Source organism: Pteronotus mesoamericanus, unplaced genomic scaffold, assembly GCF_021234165.1.
Source record: "Pteronotus mesoamericanus isolate MK-2021 breed Mesoamerican mustached bat unplaced genomic scaffold, CSHL_Meso_final contig_124, whole genome shotgun sequence".
Classification (NCBI taxonomy): Eukaryota; Metazoa; Chordata; class Mammalia; order Chiroptera; family Mormoopidae; genus Pteronotus; species Pteronotus mesoamericanus.
Window position 1 is genome coordinate 4,218,597 of NW_026555051.1, and position 20,349 is coordinate 4,238,945.

At 36.9% G+C, this 20,349-nt stretch overlaps 1 protein-coding gene across 1 annotated transcript; it reads left to right on the plus strand.

Annotated features, from left to right (window-relative positions):
• Positions 1-2,173: 2,173 nt before the first annotated feature.
• Positions 2,174-16,962, plus strand: EQTN (equatorin). Its single transcript, XM_054587908.1, is given in 6 exon segments — positions 2,174-2,273; positions 8,501-8,587; positions 11,823-11,873; positions 13,066-13,125; positions 15,952-16,102; positions 16,773-16,962. Coding segments are annotated over 6 exon segments (639 nt in total).
• The last annotated feature ends 3,387 nt before the right edge of the window (positions 16,963-20,349 follow it).

The window sequence follows — 20,349 nt, forward strand, 5'->3', positions numbered from 1 at the left end:
TTGAGTATGGTCACAAAATGAAGGGAAAAATGAAGGCTATGCAATGTGAAATAAAGAAAAATGTACAAGGAACCAACAGTGAAGGGAAGGAAGCCAGAACTCATATAATTGATTTGGAGCAAAAGGAAGAAATAAACATTATACCAGAACATAACGAAGAAATAAGAATTCAAAAAAATGAGGAGAAGCTGAGGACAACTTTAAACATTCCAAGATCCAAAATCATAGGGATGCCAGAAGGAAAAGAGGAAGAGCAAGAAATTGAAAACTTATTTGGAAAACAATGAAGAGAACTTCCTCAATCTGGCCAACGAAATAGACTTCCAGAAGATCCAGGAAGCTCAGAGTCCCAAAGAAGGTGGGACTAAGAAAGCACACACCAAGGCACATCATAATTACATTATCTGAGATTAAAGATAAGGAGAGAACCTTACACGCTGCAAGAGAAAAAGAGACAGTTAACTACAAATGAGTGCCCATAAGACTATCAGCTGATTTCTCAAAAGAAAACTTGCAAGCAAGAAGGGGCTGGAAAGAAGTATTTCCAAGCCATGAAAAGCAAGGACCTACATCCAAGATTACTCTATCCAGAAAAGCTGTCATTTAGAATGGAAGGGCAGACAAAGTGCTTCCCAGATAAGGTCACGTTAAAGGAGTTCATCGTCACCAAGTCCTTATTATGTAAAATGTTAAAGGGACTTATCTAAGAAAAAGAAGATCAAAACTGTGAACAGTAAAATGACAACAAACTGACAACTATCAACAACTGAACCTAAAAATCAAACAAGCTAAGCTCGAATAGGAACAGAATCACAGAAATGGAGATCACATGGAGCGTTAACAGTGGGAAGGGAGAGGAGGTGAATGGGGGAAAAGGTCCACGGAACAAGAAGCATAATTGGTAGGCACAAAATAGACAGGGAGAGGTTAAGAATAGTATAAGAAATGAAGAAGCCAAAGAAGTTTTGTGTACGACACATGGATATGAACTAAGTGCGGAGGGGAGTGCTGGTGGGAGAGGGGTGCAGTGTGGAGGGGGATAAAGGGGAGAAAAAAATGGGACACCCATAATAGCATAATCAATAAATATACTTAATAAACAAACAAACATCTATATGAAAGTCCTCTTTTGACTAAATAGTAGATAACTTTCTCAATCTGTATGTGAGGTAAAAGATTTCACTGTAAAACATTTTTTAAGTAAAGCAAATATTTTATGTTTTATAAAGAAAAACCCCCCAAAAGATGAGTTTCAAACACCTTTCCTAAAAAATTATACTTAAGGTAGCCCATGAACCAGAACTCACAGAGCATTTAGATTGAATCTTGGTGTCTTTGATTAGGTTTTAGCATACAGTTTCATTTTAGTTATCAAAAAAATATATAATATCATAATGTTTTAAAAACCAAAAAGTTTATTTTCATTCTACAATCAAAAATATTAATTTTTCTTAAAAATCCAGGGGACCCTCAGGTTATCATTTCATAAGTTATATAAATGTCTAACTCTTGTGCTGTACATCTGAGACTGTTATAAAGTTGAATTAAAACTGTAATTGAAAAATTGTTTTAATTAAATAAAATCCGGGAACCAATAAATCATGTTATTTCATGAAAACATACTTTTTAACTTTCAAAGGAAATCTTATAATGGCTTACGTTTTAAAACTAAAGGCTGTGACAGTACCAAAGATAAAGGAGACAGCCTCCTGAGTCACCAAGCATTTGGGAACTGACCCCCGCGTTCTGAACTTCTGGCAGTGACGTCACAATGTCCCAGCCATTCCAGCACCTGCGGAACAACAGAAAGGCAATGCTGAAGAGACACAGTTCACTAGTGAATAAATCCCATCGTCCGAATGAATTTTATGTTATTTATTTTTTTATCTGGGGTTTTTCTCTCAGGGATTAGTTATGTGATTCCCAATAACAAAGGTAAGTGAACGTTTAAAGCGTTCATTGACATAAGAAAGGTGGCCCATTATCCTAGAAAGTTGGTATATAGCAATCTTCTGTGGGGTAACAAAGTTTAATGTGGAAATACGGTGTAATTTAGAATTTAAATCTCTGCCTCAAGTTGTTTGTGAAAAGAATGTGGTTAAAAAATAAAAGTAGTAAAAGAAATGAACATATGCCTGATCTATGGTGTGTCATGTTTTTTTCAGAGTCTGATATGGTACCTATAAACGATGAAGAAAATAAAGAGGAAGAAATTAAGGATACTGTTCCTGGTAATGAGAAAAATGACCATCATTATAAAGATACAAAACAATGTAAGTCTTTGAAGTTAATAACAATACATACACAAAAGCTGATTCCATTGGTTTGATTTAACTCTTTTTAAAACTATAATCATATTATTTTTTTCTACTTAAATAGTAATTTACCTTATAGATATTTCAGGGTATAAAATGAAATTTTTATTTTCTGCAACTTTTTCATGAGATGTTACGAAGTTTTACAAGGTTCTCTAGTAATTGCCCATAATCAACATGTTTCATTGTAGCATTATGGTTATTTATTCACATGAGTAACAACTGACTTAATTCTATGTAGAGTTAACCAAAATTTATTTGGAGTTGTGTATGAGTTTCCTAGGGCTGCTAAACCAAGTAACACAAAACTAGGCGGCTCAAAGCTGCAGAAATTTATTCTCTCACAAATTCAGAAGCCAGAAATTCAGAATCAAAGTTTTTACTCTACCATGCTCTCTTCATATCCTTTAGGGAAGGGACTTTCCTTCCTTCTTCCAGCTTCCAGCAGCCACAGGCATTCCTTGCTTTGCAGCAGCAGAACTCCAAGCTCTTGTTTCCATGTGGCATTCCACCTATGTCTCTCTGTCTAAATTTCCCTCTTCTCACAGGAGTACCATTCATCTCGGATTAGGAGCCCACCTTAATTCAGTGTGACTTCATCTTAAGTACTTACATCTTAAATGACTCTATTTCCAAATTAGGTCATATCTGAGGTTTGGGGGGTTAGGACTTCAATATATTTTTTGGAGGAGAGGGACAAGTTTCAACCTATATCAAGATGGCTTTGAGGTGTGTGGAAGCACCATTAAACCTCATTCACCCTTCTCATATGGGCTTTCTTTCCATGTTCTTGTATGGTCAAGCATTCTAAAAAGTAAAAAGTTCATAAGAAACTCTTGTTAAAATTTCTTTTAAATTAAGATTAAATCTAGTTATTCTGGGTTCTTTATTAACATTAATCAAAGAAAAAATAGAAATACATATACACTCATGTATTTTGAAAACTATAATCCATTTATTTTTTATCCCTTCTTATGTTATCTCTTTTTTATATGTGGGAGGGGGACCTCTGATGCTCAAAGAGGTCAATGTCCAGGTTTCATAGCTACCAAGGAGCAGTCGGGAGTGGTGTAGAATCAGGTTATCTCTACTGTGCGCAAAACTGTGTAAGCATTTCCTTTTCAGATTGTAACTCTATTTGAGGTAACCAGATGTTAAATAAATCACACACACATACACACGCACACATTTATATAAAACTGTAAATAGAATCATATTAAATAATTGTATTATGACTGACTCTTCTCATTTAACAACTCTCCAACTCTTTTCACATCTACCTAATTATTTTTAATGGATAATCATTATTTTGAATGAACATATAATATTGCATAAAATGATGTTCCTTAATATATCCACTATCTTATAAAGAATTAAATTATGGGAAGCTTCTTCCTTGAATGTTTTCTCATATACTCTTGGATATATCTCTCTTTTAATAAATACCAAGTACTGGAATTATTGAATAAAGAATAAATACCTTAAAATATTGATAAATATCATTAAATTGCCCTCTAAAAAGTATCTACCAATTTGTTTCCCCCAAGAATGCTCCACAATCTCACCTACAATAAATAGTGTTAATGACATTTTGTGAAGAGGTAAGAAATTTCATTAGTGGTTTTAATTTGTGTGCTGATTATTCATGAAATTGAATACTTTTCTCTGTATTTATTGGGCATTTTATTTCTACTTCTGTCAAATTAAAACCGCAATAAGAGGAGAATCAAGATGGCAAAGGAGTGAGCGGAAGTCACACTGACCTCCTTTCAAGAACAATCTGGAATTACAACTAAATTGTTGAGAAATCACTGGGAACAAACAACTGAACAATAGTGAGAGAGGAGCCTTATACCTTCAGACAGACAAAAGAATCAGCATTAGCACAACTTACCTGGTAAGGAGTGCGGTAGAGACTTGAGAAGGTAGGTGGGGCATCCAAGGGGGGCAGCACCAGAAAGATACTAAAACGACCAGTTGGATTCCCCTGAGGAGAGCAGGCTCTAAACCATAAGCAGGGATCTCGAGCCTACAGCACCAGAGCCCCCAAATATACAGATAACAGTCAGCTGCAAAAAGCGGCAGGGTTGCTCTCTCCCAGAGACAGGCAGCTGGAAACACAAAGAGCCATTTAAAGGGCCAAAGCATAAATTTTTATTTGCAGCCACTTATCCTCATCTCTAGCAAAGGCAGGGGCAGAGTGGGCTGGAGACACCAGAGGAGAGACTGGGGAAGGAGGCTTTGGGGAGAGAACTGAGAGAGTAGCCAGTGGGATCCCAGTGCTGACTCCTCCCCCACCCGGAGCAGCCATCTTGCTCAGGCAGATCGCTCCCCTGAATGGCAGCAGCATGAGAGGATGCAATAACCACATCCCCAGGAGGGACTCTGCCCCTCCTTGTGGTGCTAAGCCAGGCTACTGAGTGCAAAGTGACTAGATTAACACCTGAAAGAGACAGCCACAGACAGTAGATTCCTGTAAGTCTCAAATAGACTGCCTAAGGTCAGACAGAGTCAACATCTGACATCATCAGAGGCAGATCCAGAAAGAAAAAACAGCCGTCTCCTACCATAGAAGTTCACACCGCAAAGTCAGGAAATCAAGACAGATCAATTTAAGAAGCAGAAGCAAAAAAGAAGAGTCTCACAAATAATGGGAATACAAAGAAACACCCTCCACTCGAAGGGAAGGAAGGAATCCCCAGAAAGAGAACTAAATGAAATAGAGGCAAGTAAACTATCAGATATTGGGTTCAAAACAATGCTCAATGAGCTCAGTGAGCTCAGAGAGAATTACCAAAAACTACAGGGAAACTATGAGGAACTTACTTGAAACTATATCAGCATGAAAAAGGACATAGAAACTATCAGTAAGAGACAAAAGGAAATGAAGAATACAACTTCTGAATTGAACACAGTAGAAGGAATCAAAAGCAGGCTAGATGAAACAGAGGACTGAATCAGCGAGCTGGAGAATAAGGTAGAAAAAAGCTCCCAGAAAGAGCAAGAAAATGAAAAAAGACTCAAAAAGGATGAAGAGGCTTTTAGGGAAATGCAGGGCAACGTGAAATGTAATAAGATCTATATAATAGGGATACCAGAAGGAGAAGAGGATGAGGAAGGGATAGAGAAACTGTTTGAAAAAGTAATGATGGAAACTTCCCTAACTGGAGGAGAGAAAAATCCACACAAGTCCAGGAAGTTCAGAGGGTGCCATTCAAGAGGAACCCAACGAGGCCCACTCCAAGACACATCATCATTAAAATGGAAAATGTCAAAGATAAACAGAGAATCCTAAAGGCAGCAAGGGAGAAATAGGTAGTAACATATAAGGGAGCCCTGGTATGGCTAGCAGTTGACTTCTCAACAGAAATACTACAAGGCAAAGGGAATGGTAAGAAATATTCCAAGTAATTAAAAGCTAAGGCCTGCAACCAAGACTGCTCTACCCAGCAATGCTCTCAATTAAAATGGAAAGCAAAATAAGGATTTCCCCAGACAAAGAAGGCCAAAAAAATATACCTCCACCAAACCAGCATTGCAAAATATGCTAAAGGGACTGCTTTAAGAAGATGAAGAAAAAGAGTCTATGAATACCCAGTTCCTTTCACAGTCACCAATACTTGATATTACCAGTATTTTTAATACTTACTAATCTGATTGTGACAGTGACGTACTATTTTAATTGTTCCTTCACTATTTGTTGAAACTCAACCTGTTTTTATAGCTTTCTTGCCTATTTCTATTGTTTATTTAAAAAAGCTTTAAATGACTTTTCTGTGTTCTTTATTTTTTGATTAAATGTTTGTAGAAATTTTTCCCTAAAAGAAAAAATATTAACCCTTTTTTAGATGTGTTGCAAATACTTTCCTATTCTATTACTTGTCCTTTAACTTTTTAAATATCTATATTACTGTATACTCTTAAATGTTTAATACAGTCAGATTGTCAATATTTTACTTTATAGCTTCTAGGTTTGAATATTTTACTTCACTGTAAAGAAAATATTATTTTGTATTTTCTCCTAAAACTCCTTAGATTTTACATATTGATTTTTAACTCACCTGAATATTTTTTGTATAATGTGTGAAATAGAGCTTTATATTTGTTTTAGTTCAAGTAATAGTGGCCCATGCACCTTATTTGTTGAGTAAGCCTTCTTTTCCCCATTGATTTGAAATAGCAATTTAATCCTATATTACATTGTTAGATAGATATATACATTTGTTTCTAGAATGCTCATTTTATTTCATTGATCTACTTGATTATTTCTGTGCTGGTGTCATATTGTTTTAATCACTGAGACTTTATAATGTATATAAACTTTTTAATATTTTATAATGGATTTTGATGTTTAAAAAATAAATAAATAAAATCAATCTGCATTTTTAAAAACAAAGAAAAGAAAGAAGGGACTCCTACCTTTGGCGACAACATGGATGGAACTGGAGAATATTATGCTAAGTGAAATAAGCCAGATGGTGAAAGACAAATACCATATGATCTCACCCATAAGTGGAATCTATTCAACAAAATAAACCACATGCAAGGAAACATGGAGCAGACTGAAAGTAACTAGGAGGAGGACAGTGGTAGAAAGAAGGAGAAGGGACTAAACAAAGAAAATGTATGAATGACCCATGGATACGGACAACAGAGTGGGAATGGACTGTGGGAGAAGAGGGCGGGGTGGGATGGGGGGAGGAGGGTAAAAGGGGAATAATTGAGACAACTGTAATAGAATAAACACTATTTTAAAGAAGAAAAAACACAATGAGATATCGTCTTACACCTGTCAAAATGACTACCATCAGTAAATCAACAACAAAAATAAATTTGTCCTTCTGTGATTTGTCTGTTTTTATCTTTGGTCCATTTTTCTATTAGATTGTATTTTCATTTATTTGTAGTGTTTCTTTTTATATTTGGTATATTAATCTTTTCTCTGTTGTAAAAGTAACAAGTATTTTTTCCCCAGGCTGTTGCTTATTTTTAAACCTGTTTAGGTATCTTAGTCACACAGAAAATGTCAAACTTTATAAAATCAATTTTTTGACTAATTCCTCTATAACTTCTGCATTTTGTATCTTGCTTATATAAACCTTATCCAATTAGATATTAAATTATTTTCCAAGTTTTTTGTTTCATATTTTTGTTTTTAACTCAACTTAAATCAAATTATTTTTATATATGGCATAAGTGTTATATTTTTCAAGGAGAATCACCAAATGTTTAACACCAGTTCCCTACTGATGCGAAATTCACATTTAATATACTCTAAATTCTCATTTGAAATTTAGTCAATTGCTACCTTTTTGTTTCTTTGATCTTTCCCTGCAAAAATACCACATGAATATTGGAGTGAAATTTCCTTTTTTTCCCACAGATCTAGCTCAGAGATTTCTAAAAAATTATGATGCATTAACAACACAATTGTGTGTGTGTGTGTGTGTGTGTGTGTGTGTGTGTGTGTTCTGGGGGAACCAGATATATACATATGTATTAAATATATATACATTCATGTGTGTGTAAAAGTTTCAGTCATTTTATGAGATTTTGGAAAAAGGAGATGTGTGTGTGTGTGTGTGTGTGTGTGTGTGTGTGTTGTTTAGTCAACCATCTTTATCTGATTTATTTGACTCTGGCTAGGTGGATATGTTCATTAGTTTTGAATTATAAACAACCTCACTGACAAGAGCAGCATTCTTTATGTACATATGTTAATGTGAATGTGTATAGAAAACCTTGGTTGTTAGTGAAATATATGCTTTTAAAGCTGAACTGTTCCATAGTTTAACAGAAGATTCAAGGGCAAATGAATGCTTCTTACTTGGCTTTTTGATAATGTCAATACAGTGATAATATTTTGCATCTACATATATACTTAGGTATATACTATGCACTTAAATATGTTTTTCCATAAAATCCTCAATAATTTCTTCTTAGAAAGAATCATTTAGCAAAAGGATACTAAGTTAGCTTTTTTTCCTCCCATGAATTGTATTTTTAACCTTTGCCCTACTTCCTTATTTTGTAGATGAAGGATGTCTCAAATACCTTATTATTCTTTTCCTGCAATTAGTCACTGCATATGTTTTTCTTTAAAATACCAGATGAAGAACAAAATGGAAAGGAACAAAAAGTGTAAACTTAGTTAGCAGCTGAAAACTTTTCTCTTACACTTTTAGATGTGTTCACAACACAAAGTCCAAATGGCACGCAGTCTGAAATATCTGTGAGAGCAACAACTGATCTGAAGTTTTCTCTAAGAAACTGTAAGTACTGAAACACACCATTGCAAATATGAAAAGCCCTTAAAGCAATATTTCAAAATAGCAATAGAGACTATTGGGTAGAAAAAAGATTTTAGGAGGAGCTAATGTCAAAAGTCTTAGTTCCTAAATAAGGAATCTCCATGTCTATTGCACTGATAAATTCAGAGGGCAAGGAGGTCCTTATATTTCTTAGGCTCATATTTTTGGTTTACATGGAAAAAAAATTAACTAAACTTAGTACTCCTTTCTGCTTTATACTCTCAGCTTCAAATGTTATTTCCTTTTTGCACCTTTCCAACAAGCATAACTACTTGATAGGTGACTTTGGGGCCATTAAAAGTCTCCAAAATACATATAGCACATCTTTTACTTTGGCATGTTTCTGGCAATGGCGGTTTTAATTGCTAAAAGACAGACTTGGTCAGCCTAATTATTAGTAAAACTACTTGACAATAATGGAATATTTTGAGCAGTTTAAACTTTGGGACATTTCAAGGGCATCCATTAATTTAGACAGATGACTCATGGGAATTTTGCTTGTACAAGCAAACAACTTGAGTTGTTTGGGACAAGACACAAAGAATCTGTTTAAGAAACAGATCACAAATTCCCTTGGGATTTGGACTTTTGAGGACCCATGGAAATGATTCCAAAACCCTAATTTATGTTCCCATAGTTCATGTTCCCAAAGGACTGTCAGAGAAAGTTGGATTGCAATCAGTTGTTGCCATGTTAAATGGGGCTCTGACAGTGGGAGACATGCTGACATGGATGGGACATTCTAGAGGAGCAAGCCCCTGAAGGAGAGTGGAATCTCCAGAATAATTCTGAATAACAATTCTTTTAGCCCCTGAAATTCTCAGGGAAAGTAGCGGAAGCAATCCACACAGTCTTCTCCAAGATGGTGTAAGAGGCTTGCTTAGTAGAGTTTAAGGATTTCTGACCAATTGTTCTGGTCCTGCCTGCGTTGGTGTCAACTCTGGTAACATTCCCATTTCCATCCTTTCTTGTCGCCAGGTAGGCTCAGTCTGTATTCACTCTGCCTCTCCGTAGAACTTCTCCTCTGGTGGGATTGCCTATACTACATATGGGACTTTATTGACTACTGTATTAAGCAAAGTTAATTGAAATTTCAGGCCAATTTCATGGGTGGAAATAGGGTCCTCCAGTCACAGTTGTCTCCAAACACTCTCTTACTGACGTACATCCAGATGAACAAAGTATAGACTGAAATATGTATTACATCAGGCCTGAAGATCCTCAAGTTGTAGCCTCAGATCTTTATATCTAACACTCTGTTTTGGGGTAGTAAACACAAATATGTTTCCAATTTACAAGGAAATTGATGTTGCCTCCTTTTTCATGTCATTACACTGACAGCAACCAAACTGTTCTGGGCAGACCATATCACTTCAAGGTCTGTGCAGGAATCAACCAAGACAATGTACCTAATCCAGCAGATCTCCCCTACCTCAGAGGGAAGCTTGTGGCTCCTGATTCCAGCTTTTCCTCTCTCTTGCATATTATAGGCATATGAATCGCACCTCAGGCAAAAATTTTATTTTTTCCTTCCCCTCCTTTATCTCAAAAAATTGTCAATAGTTTTCTTTGTTTTTTTCTCCCCTTTTCTTTGTTCCACTTTTTAGCTTGAAATACCTAATCACAGATGTTGAGTCCATATATTTATATGCTGATAATCTATTATCCCTTTTCCTAGATAAACTCAGTGAAACAACTACACTACCTCCTGGAAATTCCAATGAAGAACTCTCTAAAAAAAGACTTCAAAGTATTAAAGTTACTACCCTGTAGTCATACGTGGAGCATATCATTATATGAGTAAAAATTTAAGTTGTTTCACTACTCTCAGTAGTTCATAAGTATAGCATGCTTAAAGAACTTGTATTGCTACAATTTAAAATCACTCTAAAATCTTTTAAACTGTGAAAATCTAAGGGTCAATTTTCAGATGTATCCAACAAGGAGTAAAAAGTGAGCTCTTTTTAAAATACAATTTTATTTTAATAAAATGTATTAAATTTATACCTATAGTTAACATAAATGTAGGTATACATTTATATGTATATAAATATGTAACACATTTTAATATGACTTTTAATAACTACATAAAAATTTCTACCTGCTTGAGGAATAAACTTTTCTCTGCATGAGTCAATTATTAGTGTTTCCGAAGATTATTTGGGGTGGAGTGGGTGCGAGTAAGAGGTTGTGAAATCAAAATCATCATTTTACTTTCCTGCCAAGAATATTGTTCCTTATAAAATATTTGTGAAACAATAACAACCCAGGATGGCTTGAATGAGTGGTCTAATTGAGGACAATGGATATGTTGTTATATGAAACTCTATTTTCTCCAGTTCATGAAATATAAGTATGTTCCTAATATGATTACTGTAAATTCATTTGCATCTTTAACACTACTAAAAATAAAAAACTATTCAGTGTTTTTGATGTATTTAAAAATAGATATCTGATCATTGTGGTATTTCCCTTCAATATTTAGTAATTTATACTAAAGTTTTAATTTACTAAAAGTAAATAAAGAGGAAAAGAGTAAAAACCCCTTTAGGAAAAAATATTCAAAATTTTAAAGTTGCAACACTACAGTCATACCTGAAGCATATCATTATATGAGTAAAAATTTAAGCCTCACTACTTAAACTTGGGGTTACAGTCCACTCTCTAGGCATTCAAGTCTGAAATGACTCGCATTAAAAAACTTTTCAGCCTCATCTCTGGTCACATGCCCCATTCACATTCTGCCTTCCAGACCACCTGAAATAAGAGCTTATCTGTCCTGCTCATGCTTCAGAGGTTGCTCACAGTGAAATGGCCACTATCTCCCCTTGTTTGTCTGGCAATTTCTAGTCCTCTGTGCCTACATTGAAGCATCATCTCACTTCCGAAGGGGTCCAACATTTGCAAGTTGATTTTGGTCCCTCCATGCATGCATGCATGTTTCCTTTAAAGCCCTCCTTATACTGCCGCATAATTTACAGTGATTCTTGTCTGTAAATTTTCAGTGTTCTTTGAGTATTAAGACTGTCTTGTTCATTTCTGTAACTTCATTGCCAACCACATCATCTGGCACATTGTAGGAGCTCAAAGTGTAACTGTTAAATGGCTAAACTAACAAACAAGTGAATGAATGTTCTATCACTAAAGCCAAATTACCTTATTTTGTCATCCTGTTCTGTTTTGTTTCCTTAAACAGAATCAACCCAGGGTCCAAATGAGCCTGCATTTTGGACAATGTTAGCTAAAGGTAAACTCAAAGTAGTTAGGTAGCTGGGAAAATGTTTTGTTGTTCTAAAGTCTTACATAAGAAAGCCAAGGTCTGTGTCAGTAGTTCTATTATTAAGAATTAATGCCAACATTTTGCTGCCATCATGATGTGTAATAGCAAATGCAAAACAAATCCAGAAGGTTGATCAGGTGCTTTGCTTCTAATTCTACTCCAACAAGTTTTATGCTTCTATAACTGTTGGAATCAATTTATTTATGATTAAAATTTTTAAATAAGGCTCTTGCCCAATATAGTCCCTCTTTGTGTTAGGAGTAATATGCGCATAAACATATGGAGATGTATGAATAAATGCAAAGTACATGTCAAAATATTTGCATGCATTAATGTATGTATTATAAATATATAAGCATACATTATAAATGTAATGTGCATATCATACATTTTTGTGCATGTATAAATGTAACATAAACACACACGTATAAATGTAATATCACACATATATATGCATGCATTACAAATGTAAAGTATATACCACATTCAGTTGATCTTCATTATTTGCATATTCGGTATTTGAGAATTTACCGAAATCTAAGATTTATTTGTAACCCCCAAAGCAACGCTTGAAGCACTTTCGCAGTCATGTGCAGACGTGCTCAGAGGAGCCAAAAATTTTAATTGCCTGTTGCTCACATTGCCAGCTGAGGGAGAAAAAGGCAGCACTCTGCCTTCTTTTCTTTCATCTCTCATACTGTAAATAAGTGTCATTTTTTTTGTTTATTCAGTGCTACATGTATTTCCTGTTGGTGATTTTGTTCTTTAAAATAACCCCTAAGTATAGCATTAAATGCTGGTTAGTGTTCCTAAGCACAAGACGACTGTGATGTATGTACCTTATGGAGAAAATGTATGTTAGATAAGCTTTATTTAGGCAGGAGTTATAGTTCTGTTGGCTGTGAGTTCAATTTCATGAATCAGCAATATATACTAAAACAAAACGTCTTTAAACATAAGTATACATAAAACAAGGTTTTGTACTGATTGTTTGATGAACATGTTGTGACTTTACAGGAACCTAACTAACCCTGCATTTACCCTAGGATTATAAAAATAACTACCAAGAATAATGAGAATAAACTGTATATATTACACACACACACAATTTTAGTAAGTGAGTTTTGTTCACCATAACACCAATTTATTGTTTTAACAGCTTTAAATGAAACAACGGAGAATGAAGAAGCAAAAGATCAACTATTTCAACCAATTCCAAGTAAGAACAAAATACTTCAGTTAAGTGAATACATAAATATTTGCACACGTGTTAGTGTCTACATGGTGATACTGCGTTTTTGGCAAGGTGTATGTAAGAGGGTAGTGTAGTGTGGTAGCTAACACTATAACAGAGGGCATTTATGGTTTTAGGAAAGTTATGGTTGTTTGTTAAGCCTTGTTCTCCAGTTACTGTATTGCAGATGACTATTCCCATCTTCTGTTTTGTAACTTCTGTTCCTGAAACAGATGAACCAAATGGAGGAGTAGGAGAGTGAATAAAATATAGAATGCAGATTGTTTTTTTTTTAAATTGATAGGCTTTTTGTTTAAAGTAGTTTTAGGCTTATGGGAAAATTGAGTAGAAATTCAAGAGAGTTCACATATATTCCCTGTGCTCAGTTTCCACTTATTAACACCTTGCATTGGTGTGGTACAGTTTTTATAATTTATGAGGCAATATTGACACAGTATTATTAACTAAAGTCGATAGTTTACATTAGGGTCCCCTTTTTGTGTTATACAAATCTATGGGTTTAAAAAAATTTTTTTTATTGTTTTTCAAGTACACTTTTTAAAAAAATTTTAGAAAAAATATTAAAATTTTATTGTTCAACTACAGTCAAATCTATGGGTTTTGATGAATGTAAATGTCATGTGTCCACCACTACAGTATCATAAAGAATAGTTTTCCCACCCTAAAAATCCTCTGAGCTCCATTTGTCCGTCTCTTCCTCACCTCAACTCCTGGCAACTACTGAAATTTTCATTGTCTCTATAGTTTTACCTTTTCCAGAAAGACATATATTTGGAAATACAAATATACTACGTAGCCTTTCCAGACTAGCTTCTTTTGCTTAGTGATATGCACATAAGATTCATCTATAGATTTCCATGTCTTGATAGTTCATATCTCTTCATCACTGAATAATATTCTACTGTATATAGGTGCCAGTTTCTTTATTCAGTCACCTAGTAAAGGTCATTTGATTGCTTCCAAGTCTCAGCAATATAAATAAATCTATAAACATTCACATGTATATTTTGTGAGGACACAAATTTTCAACTCATTTGAAATAACCAAGGATTGTGTTAGCTGGGTTGTATAGAAAGACTCCATTTAGCTTTGTAAGAAACTACCAAACTATCTTCCAAAGTGGCTACACCATGTTGCATTTTGGCCAGCAATGAATTAGAAAATTCCTGCTGCTGAATATAGTAATTTTCATTAAATGGATTAATTAAATTTATATGCATGGAAGAACCCCTGATTTGAATGGAAAATTTCACGACAAGGTAATATATTAATGTTCCTCAAACCTCTGTCTTGCAAATAAACCATTGAAAGAGAAAACAACAACTGATGCTACACAGAAGGCCTGTCACATCAGTTCAGCACTGGATTGTTTGACATGGACAGCCTCTTGCTTGCCGTGCTTCCAGAAAATGGCATAAGGCATCTTTGTCTTAGAAGAGCTAGACATAACAATGACAGCTCCTGCGCCACTTGGGAATTATTTTGTCTTTTTAAGTAATTAAATTCAGCATGATTGATTTTGAATCACAAAGCCTAAACTACATGCCAGTGCTTTACATACATTATATCTTAGTCCTCACAGCAACTCCATGAAGTTGGTATTATCTCCATTTTACAGATGAGAAAACCAAGGCTTAGAGAGAAATCCTGTTCAAAACTGCCATTAGAATTTTCATAATTTCCAGTGGTTAGGAATCCCAAACCCTTCCCTAGCTTTGACCATCACCTTGACAAACATGCATTCTTTACAAAACCCTTTTAAAAAAAAAAGTAGCAAAGCAATTCAGGAGCACGGCCCATTTTAACACAACTGTTTATTCCAGAAATAATCTGCCTCAAAGTCAAGATATCAGTCTTTGACAATTGTACACATTTCACTCCACTTTAACAATTACTATTTTTAAAAATCAGAGCATACAGACATGGGAGCTCGTCATTGCCAATTACCAAAAACATCATTACCTAGAAGATAAGGAAAGCCCTTGAAATTTGTGGGAGGATGTTGGGGAAAGGAGAGGAATCTCAACATGGTCATTTAAAGTATTTAAAGCGATCATTAAATATATGTCTATTAAGTTTGACATATATTTTTAAAATATAAAATTTGACAGTAAAGATATAATCCCATTCATAAAGTTAGTAAAAAGACTTTTGACATGTCTGGATTTGGATATTATTTTTATTACATAACTTATTTTAGAAAGTTAAGTAAGTTTCAGTTTCTTCCTTTAACAGCAAGTATGTGAGGTTAGACCTCAGTAATGAAATGGCAAGTGCAGTTCTTAAGTCTCATGGAGAAAACACCTGATACACCATCATGTTAGCTTAAAAGAAAAATCAATGCATATCCCAAGAGTCAGATTTCATCTTTCTCTTTTGAAGGATATGTGTAAATTCACATTTTTCATAGTGATCTCTTTAGAGTCTTGAACTGGTTTTGGTTAGGGAGGAAGTCTACTACATATACACATGGGTAATCTGGGTTTGAAGCCAGACTTTGCCACTTGATAGCTCTGTGTCCTGGGGAAATTATAATCTGTGATCCTGTAAACCAGAGTCAAGGACAGTTTTCCCAGGATTACTGTGAAAGTTACATGAAACAAGGGTACTCGTCCACAGAGGAAAACAGAGATTGCTCTCCTTTGCATTGCCTGAGGGTAGAGGAGTGAACAGTGCTCCAGAGGGTGGAAGGCCTTTCTGCAGTGGCTTTGTAACCCTGATTCCTCCAGAAAAACATGCTGAACAAACACAATTACTCTTTTCCATTGCATTGTCTCTCTTTCCTCTCAGGCTCTGATTTGAATGCTACAAATGAAGAGAAAGAGGTGGGGCCACAGGACATCAAGTTAAAATTAATGCTGGGCATTTCACTGATGACCCTCTGCCTTTTCGTCATCCTCTTGGCAGTATCTAGTTCCCTGCTGTATAAGCTGAAAACAAGGTAAGTCTACAGACCTCTGAAGTCTCTATAACATACATAATGTGTCGCTCTTCCCCATCTCTCTAATGGACTATCAGGAAAACGTGACTTTCAAATTTATCTAGAAGGCATTCAGTTGGCTCCATTGCCCCTACACAGAAAGAAAAAATGGGATGTTTCTTAGGCAATATCCCTCTTGAACATTTCCCAATATTTTAAATAATCATCTAGATACAAGGGTGTCTGACATTTTGGTGTCTCTGAGCCACACTAGAAGAAGAAGAGTTGCTTTGCGCCACCCATTAAATACATTGGAACATGTAATCACAAAAAAATCTCAATGATTTAGGTAAATTAACAATTTTGTGTTGGGCCGCATTCATAGCCATCCTGAGCCACATGAGACCCGTGGGCTGCAGGTTGGACACCCCTTATTCTAGAACAAGAAATCACCCTAATCAGCTGGAGAGACTGAGAATCTGGATATGCCTCCTTTTTTGAAAGCCTTGGAACGAAAGCACTGTGAACTCTGTTCTAAATAGCACATCTGCTTAGCGTCTAATAGTTTTCATTCATTTAAATATAGTGGACAGAATTCATACACTGTTTTAATTTTTGTGGTGCTTTTTTGAGTTGTGCTGCAAATATACACAATTTTAAACAATTCTTGATACCTGTTTTCATTTTTCAGTTTTATAAAGAAACAGGAACGTGAATACACCGTCAACCCAGAGCTGGCAGCCCTGTCTTATTTTCACCCAGCAGAAGGTGTATCAGACACATCTTTTTCTAAGAGTGCTGGAAGCAGCACGTATTTGGATACAAAGTCAAAATCTAAAACAACGGACATGATTTCCACAGCCTCAGATGAAGATGAATGAGCCTTCAGAGTGAGGAAGTTGTCACTGATGAACAGACAACTTTAATTGTTTGTCATTAAACAAGAAGTATCTTTCTTTGTGAATTGCATTAGAGTCATGATTTGAAAACTGCTGAGGCATTTAAATTTTTCTGGCATCTTAAAGTCAGGACATATTCAATAAAGTTACCTCAGCTATAAAAATTATTTAATGGAAAAATAAAAGAAAGTAATTTAAGGTGTGGAAAACTTATTGGGTAAAAATAATCCTAGAAAGTGACTTACAAAAAGTCTGGGTTGTTTAATTTTTAAATGCGGACATAAATATCTATCTACCTTATCTGAGGGCATTTGGAGGACTTTCAGGGTGATCACCGTGACTTACACCCCTTCCCACCACCAAAACCAAAGATCACACCTGTTTATGTTTTACTGGCAAAACAATTGTGCCATATCAAGAGATAAAACTAAATTAATACTAAAGACTCCTAGCAGTCTTGAATTGTTTAAAAGTCACTGGGGCTACCCTGGCTGGGTGGCTTCGTTGGTTGGAACGTATCCGGTACACCAAAAGTCTGTAGGTTCAGTCCCTGGTCAGGGCACATAAGTAGGTTGCCAGTTCCATTCCCGGTTGGGGTATGTGTGCAGGAGACAACTGACTGATGTTTCTCTCTCACATCAATGCTTCTCTCCCATCCTCCATCTCTAAAACCAATGAACATATCTTTGGATGGGGATTTAAAAAGTCACCAGGGCTGCTCTCACTGGAAAAACAATAAGAAAAAAAAAAAAGATTTTTTTTCCCCATTTCTAAAGTACGCATAAGCATTTGAGATAACATGATGTTCCAGAAGAAATGAAAGGAAGAAGGGGTCCCAGCACATAATTTCTTAGAGGGGGATTCATGGGCCTCGACTATTTCAGAGCTGAAGGGCCCTTCCATCTCTCTCCCCACAAGCACCCAGGCTCATTGTGCTTTATTGGAAAAATAGCAAAGCATCTCAAAGACTAATTCAAGTTATTAGGGACTTATGAGGCCATTCATCCCGGGACTATTTCAGTTTAACAAGAAGACCAACAGAATGGGGATATTTTTCTCTTTAATCAATTAGTTTTAAACGGAAGGATTTTAGGGACGTTTATCATGCGTGGATATGTGCGGATGGGAAAGAGGGGGAGAACTTAGGACAGGCTTTGTTGTCCTTCTAAATTCTCACCAACTTTATTCTCAGACTTCGGCATAACACATGATATCACATTGAATTCTACCTCCCTAAAAAAGGCAAGTGTCTTTCACAATTCAAGAAACAAAAACTCAGGTAAGCCAGATACCTTGCCCAAGATCACATATGAGAAAACGGCAAAGGTAAGATATGATTCCAAAATGAGGTTCCATACATGATCCATGAAGCTTAACAGTCAAACTTTTAACAAAAGTCAAAGGAAGTTATTTAGGAGCATGGTAGGCCCGGCCTCCTTAAGGCAGGAGGTTCTTTAATTTAGGGGTTCGCTCTGCTCCTGATGATTTATTTTCCTGACCTCTAGCTTAGGCCTCTATGACCTTCCTTCCCCATGGAGAGGACAGACACACACACTTCACACTCAGGTACCATTTCGCCTACCATCCGCGCTCAGCTCACTTCCTGTTTCCTCCCTGGCCTGTGCCCCCAGCCTCTCTGTCGCTTGGGAAAGCTACAAAGGTCCACCGTTCCGTAGCCATGGCCCATATAAGATGTTGCCTTGAGGCACAAATGGTGTCGGGGCAGGTGCTTGCTTTTGCCTGATCTTGCCAATAACACCCACAGCTTCTGAGCCAGGAGGGTAACCTTGACCTATAGCCCACGCTACCCCTTGCGGGTTACTTTTGTCATTTTTCCATGCCCTTTGAAAGCCCCAGGGGTTAGTGCTAGCATTTGCGCTTACAGTTCAGACCCAAGAAACGCAGTGATAACTGAGTGAGGCAAGCGGTTACAGCTGCTTGAGGTGCTCCAGGTGCAGAGGAGGGATGTTGAGGCTGTAGGTAAGAAGGGTTTTGTGGGAAGGCTGTCGGCAGGGCTTGGGGAGGGGTTGACTACTAACCATTCCCATTTTTGGAAGGGGCCAAGAATTTTCTTCATTGGAAATAGGTATAAGAGTCACTTTGCAATCACATAACTTGTCTCCAGTACTAAAGTATTGTAGCATAAGAGAGTTAATTATTATAGCATTACTGTGTGTGGCTAAAATGGCTAAGAGATGAAGTTAACCATATTGTTAAAAATTAGCTTGTCATCCTCAGTTGACACAGTGTGCACAGACCATTGCAAAGTGAAGTCAAGGTATTGCGGTGGCAGGGACTTGAAGATGGTCCTTATTGGTGACCAATTTCTTCTCCCCCTTTGCTTGACTGAGAGTGAAAAGTGGGCCGTACAGTGCAGACTGGGTAAAGGGAGGGGGGCAGTCTTCTCATTTGTTCCTTGCTGATCCTCTCTTCCGTTGCTAAACCTACACTTTCTGAACAGGTTCTCTGGGCCTCCGACAAAACCCTTTTTAACCTGTCTCTCCCTCCCCCATTCTGAAATACCCCTGTATTTCCTGTCTGACGCCTATAACCTACCTCTTCCTCAGTCCTCAAAGAGGGGTTTTCATGTTCTCTACCTCAACTATTTAAGGGCAATTCCTATAGAAAAGCTGTTATGGGCAAGAGAAAAACAAACGCTTGCCTTAGAACTAGCAACCAAGTTGTTCCAGCGTGCTCAAGAATACCGTACGTCCCTCCCGCCTCAGGCGGGTGCTGGTCCTTACTCCCTCTTTCCCTCTCCTTCCCACAGAAAGTGTGTTCTGAGATTGCCGAAAAGGGAGGCTGCTATGACGGTCCGGCTTAGGGGCATTTTCTGTGGATCTTATAGGTGATCACACAGTTTCCTGAAACGAGGCGGGGGGGGGGCGGGGGGGTGGACAGTGGTGCCCAGCGATATTCAGAAGATGGTTGCCGGGGACTGCCTGCTCCAACGCGTCTCTTTCTTGGGTTGGGAGGAGGGGGTGCTTCCCCACAGGAGCGCCCCGCCTCCGCCCTACGTGGGCGGCCCAATGGGCTCGGGTTCGCGTGAGGTTGCAACGGGGCCAGGCCCTGTGGAAAGCCTGCACTAGGCCTGAGGTCGCCTTGCGAGGATCAGAGTTTGCCAAATCCTGGGAGCATGGGACCCTAGAAAGCGTGCACAGGTTTGCCGGTGGTGAGATGCATGTGCGTGGTCTTGTGTGGTTTTCTCCTTTCTCCCTGTAACACATCCCCAGAGTGAAATTATTATAAGGGGTTTACAGGGTTCTGGTGAAAAGTAGTCGTGTGGGACCCAGGTTAATTACAAATCAAAAGGAGCTGTTCCCAATCACCTCTAGCCTGAGCGAAAGTTTCAAGTGTGCCTTCCAACGT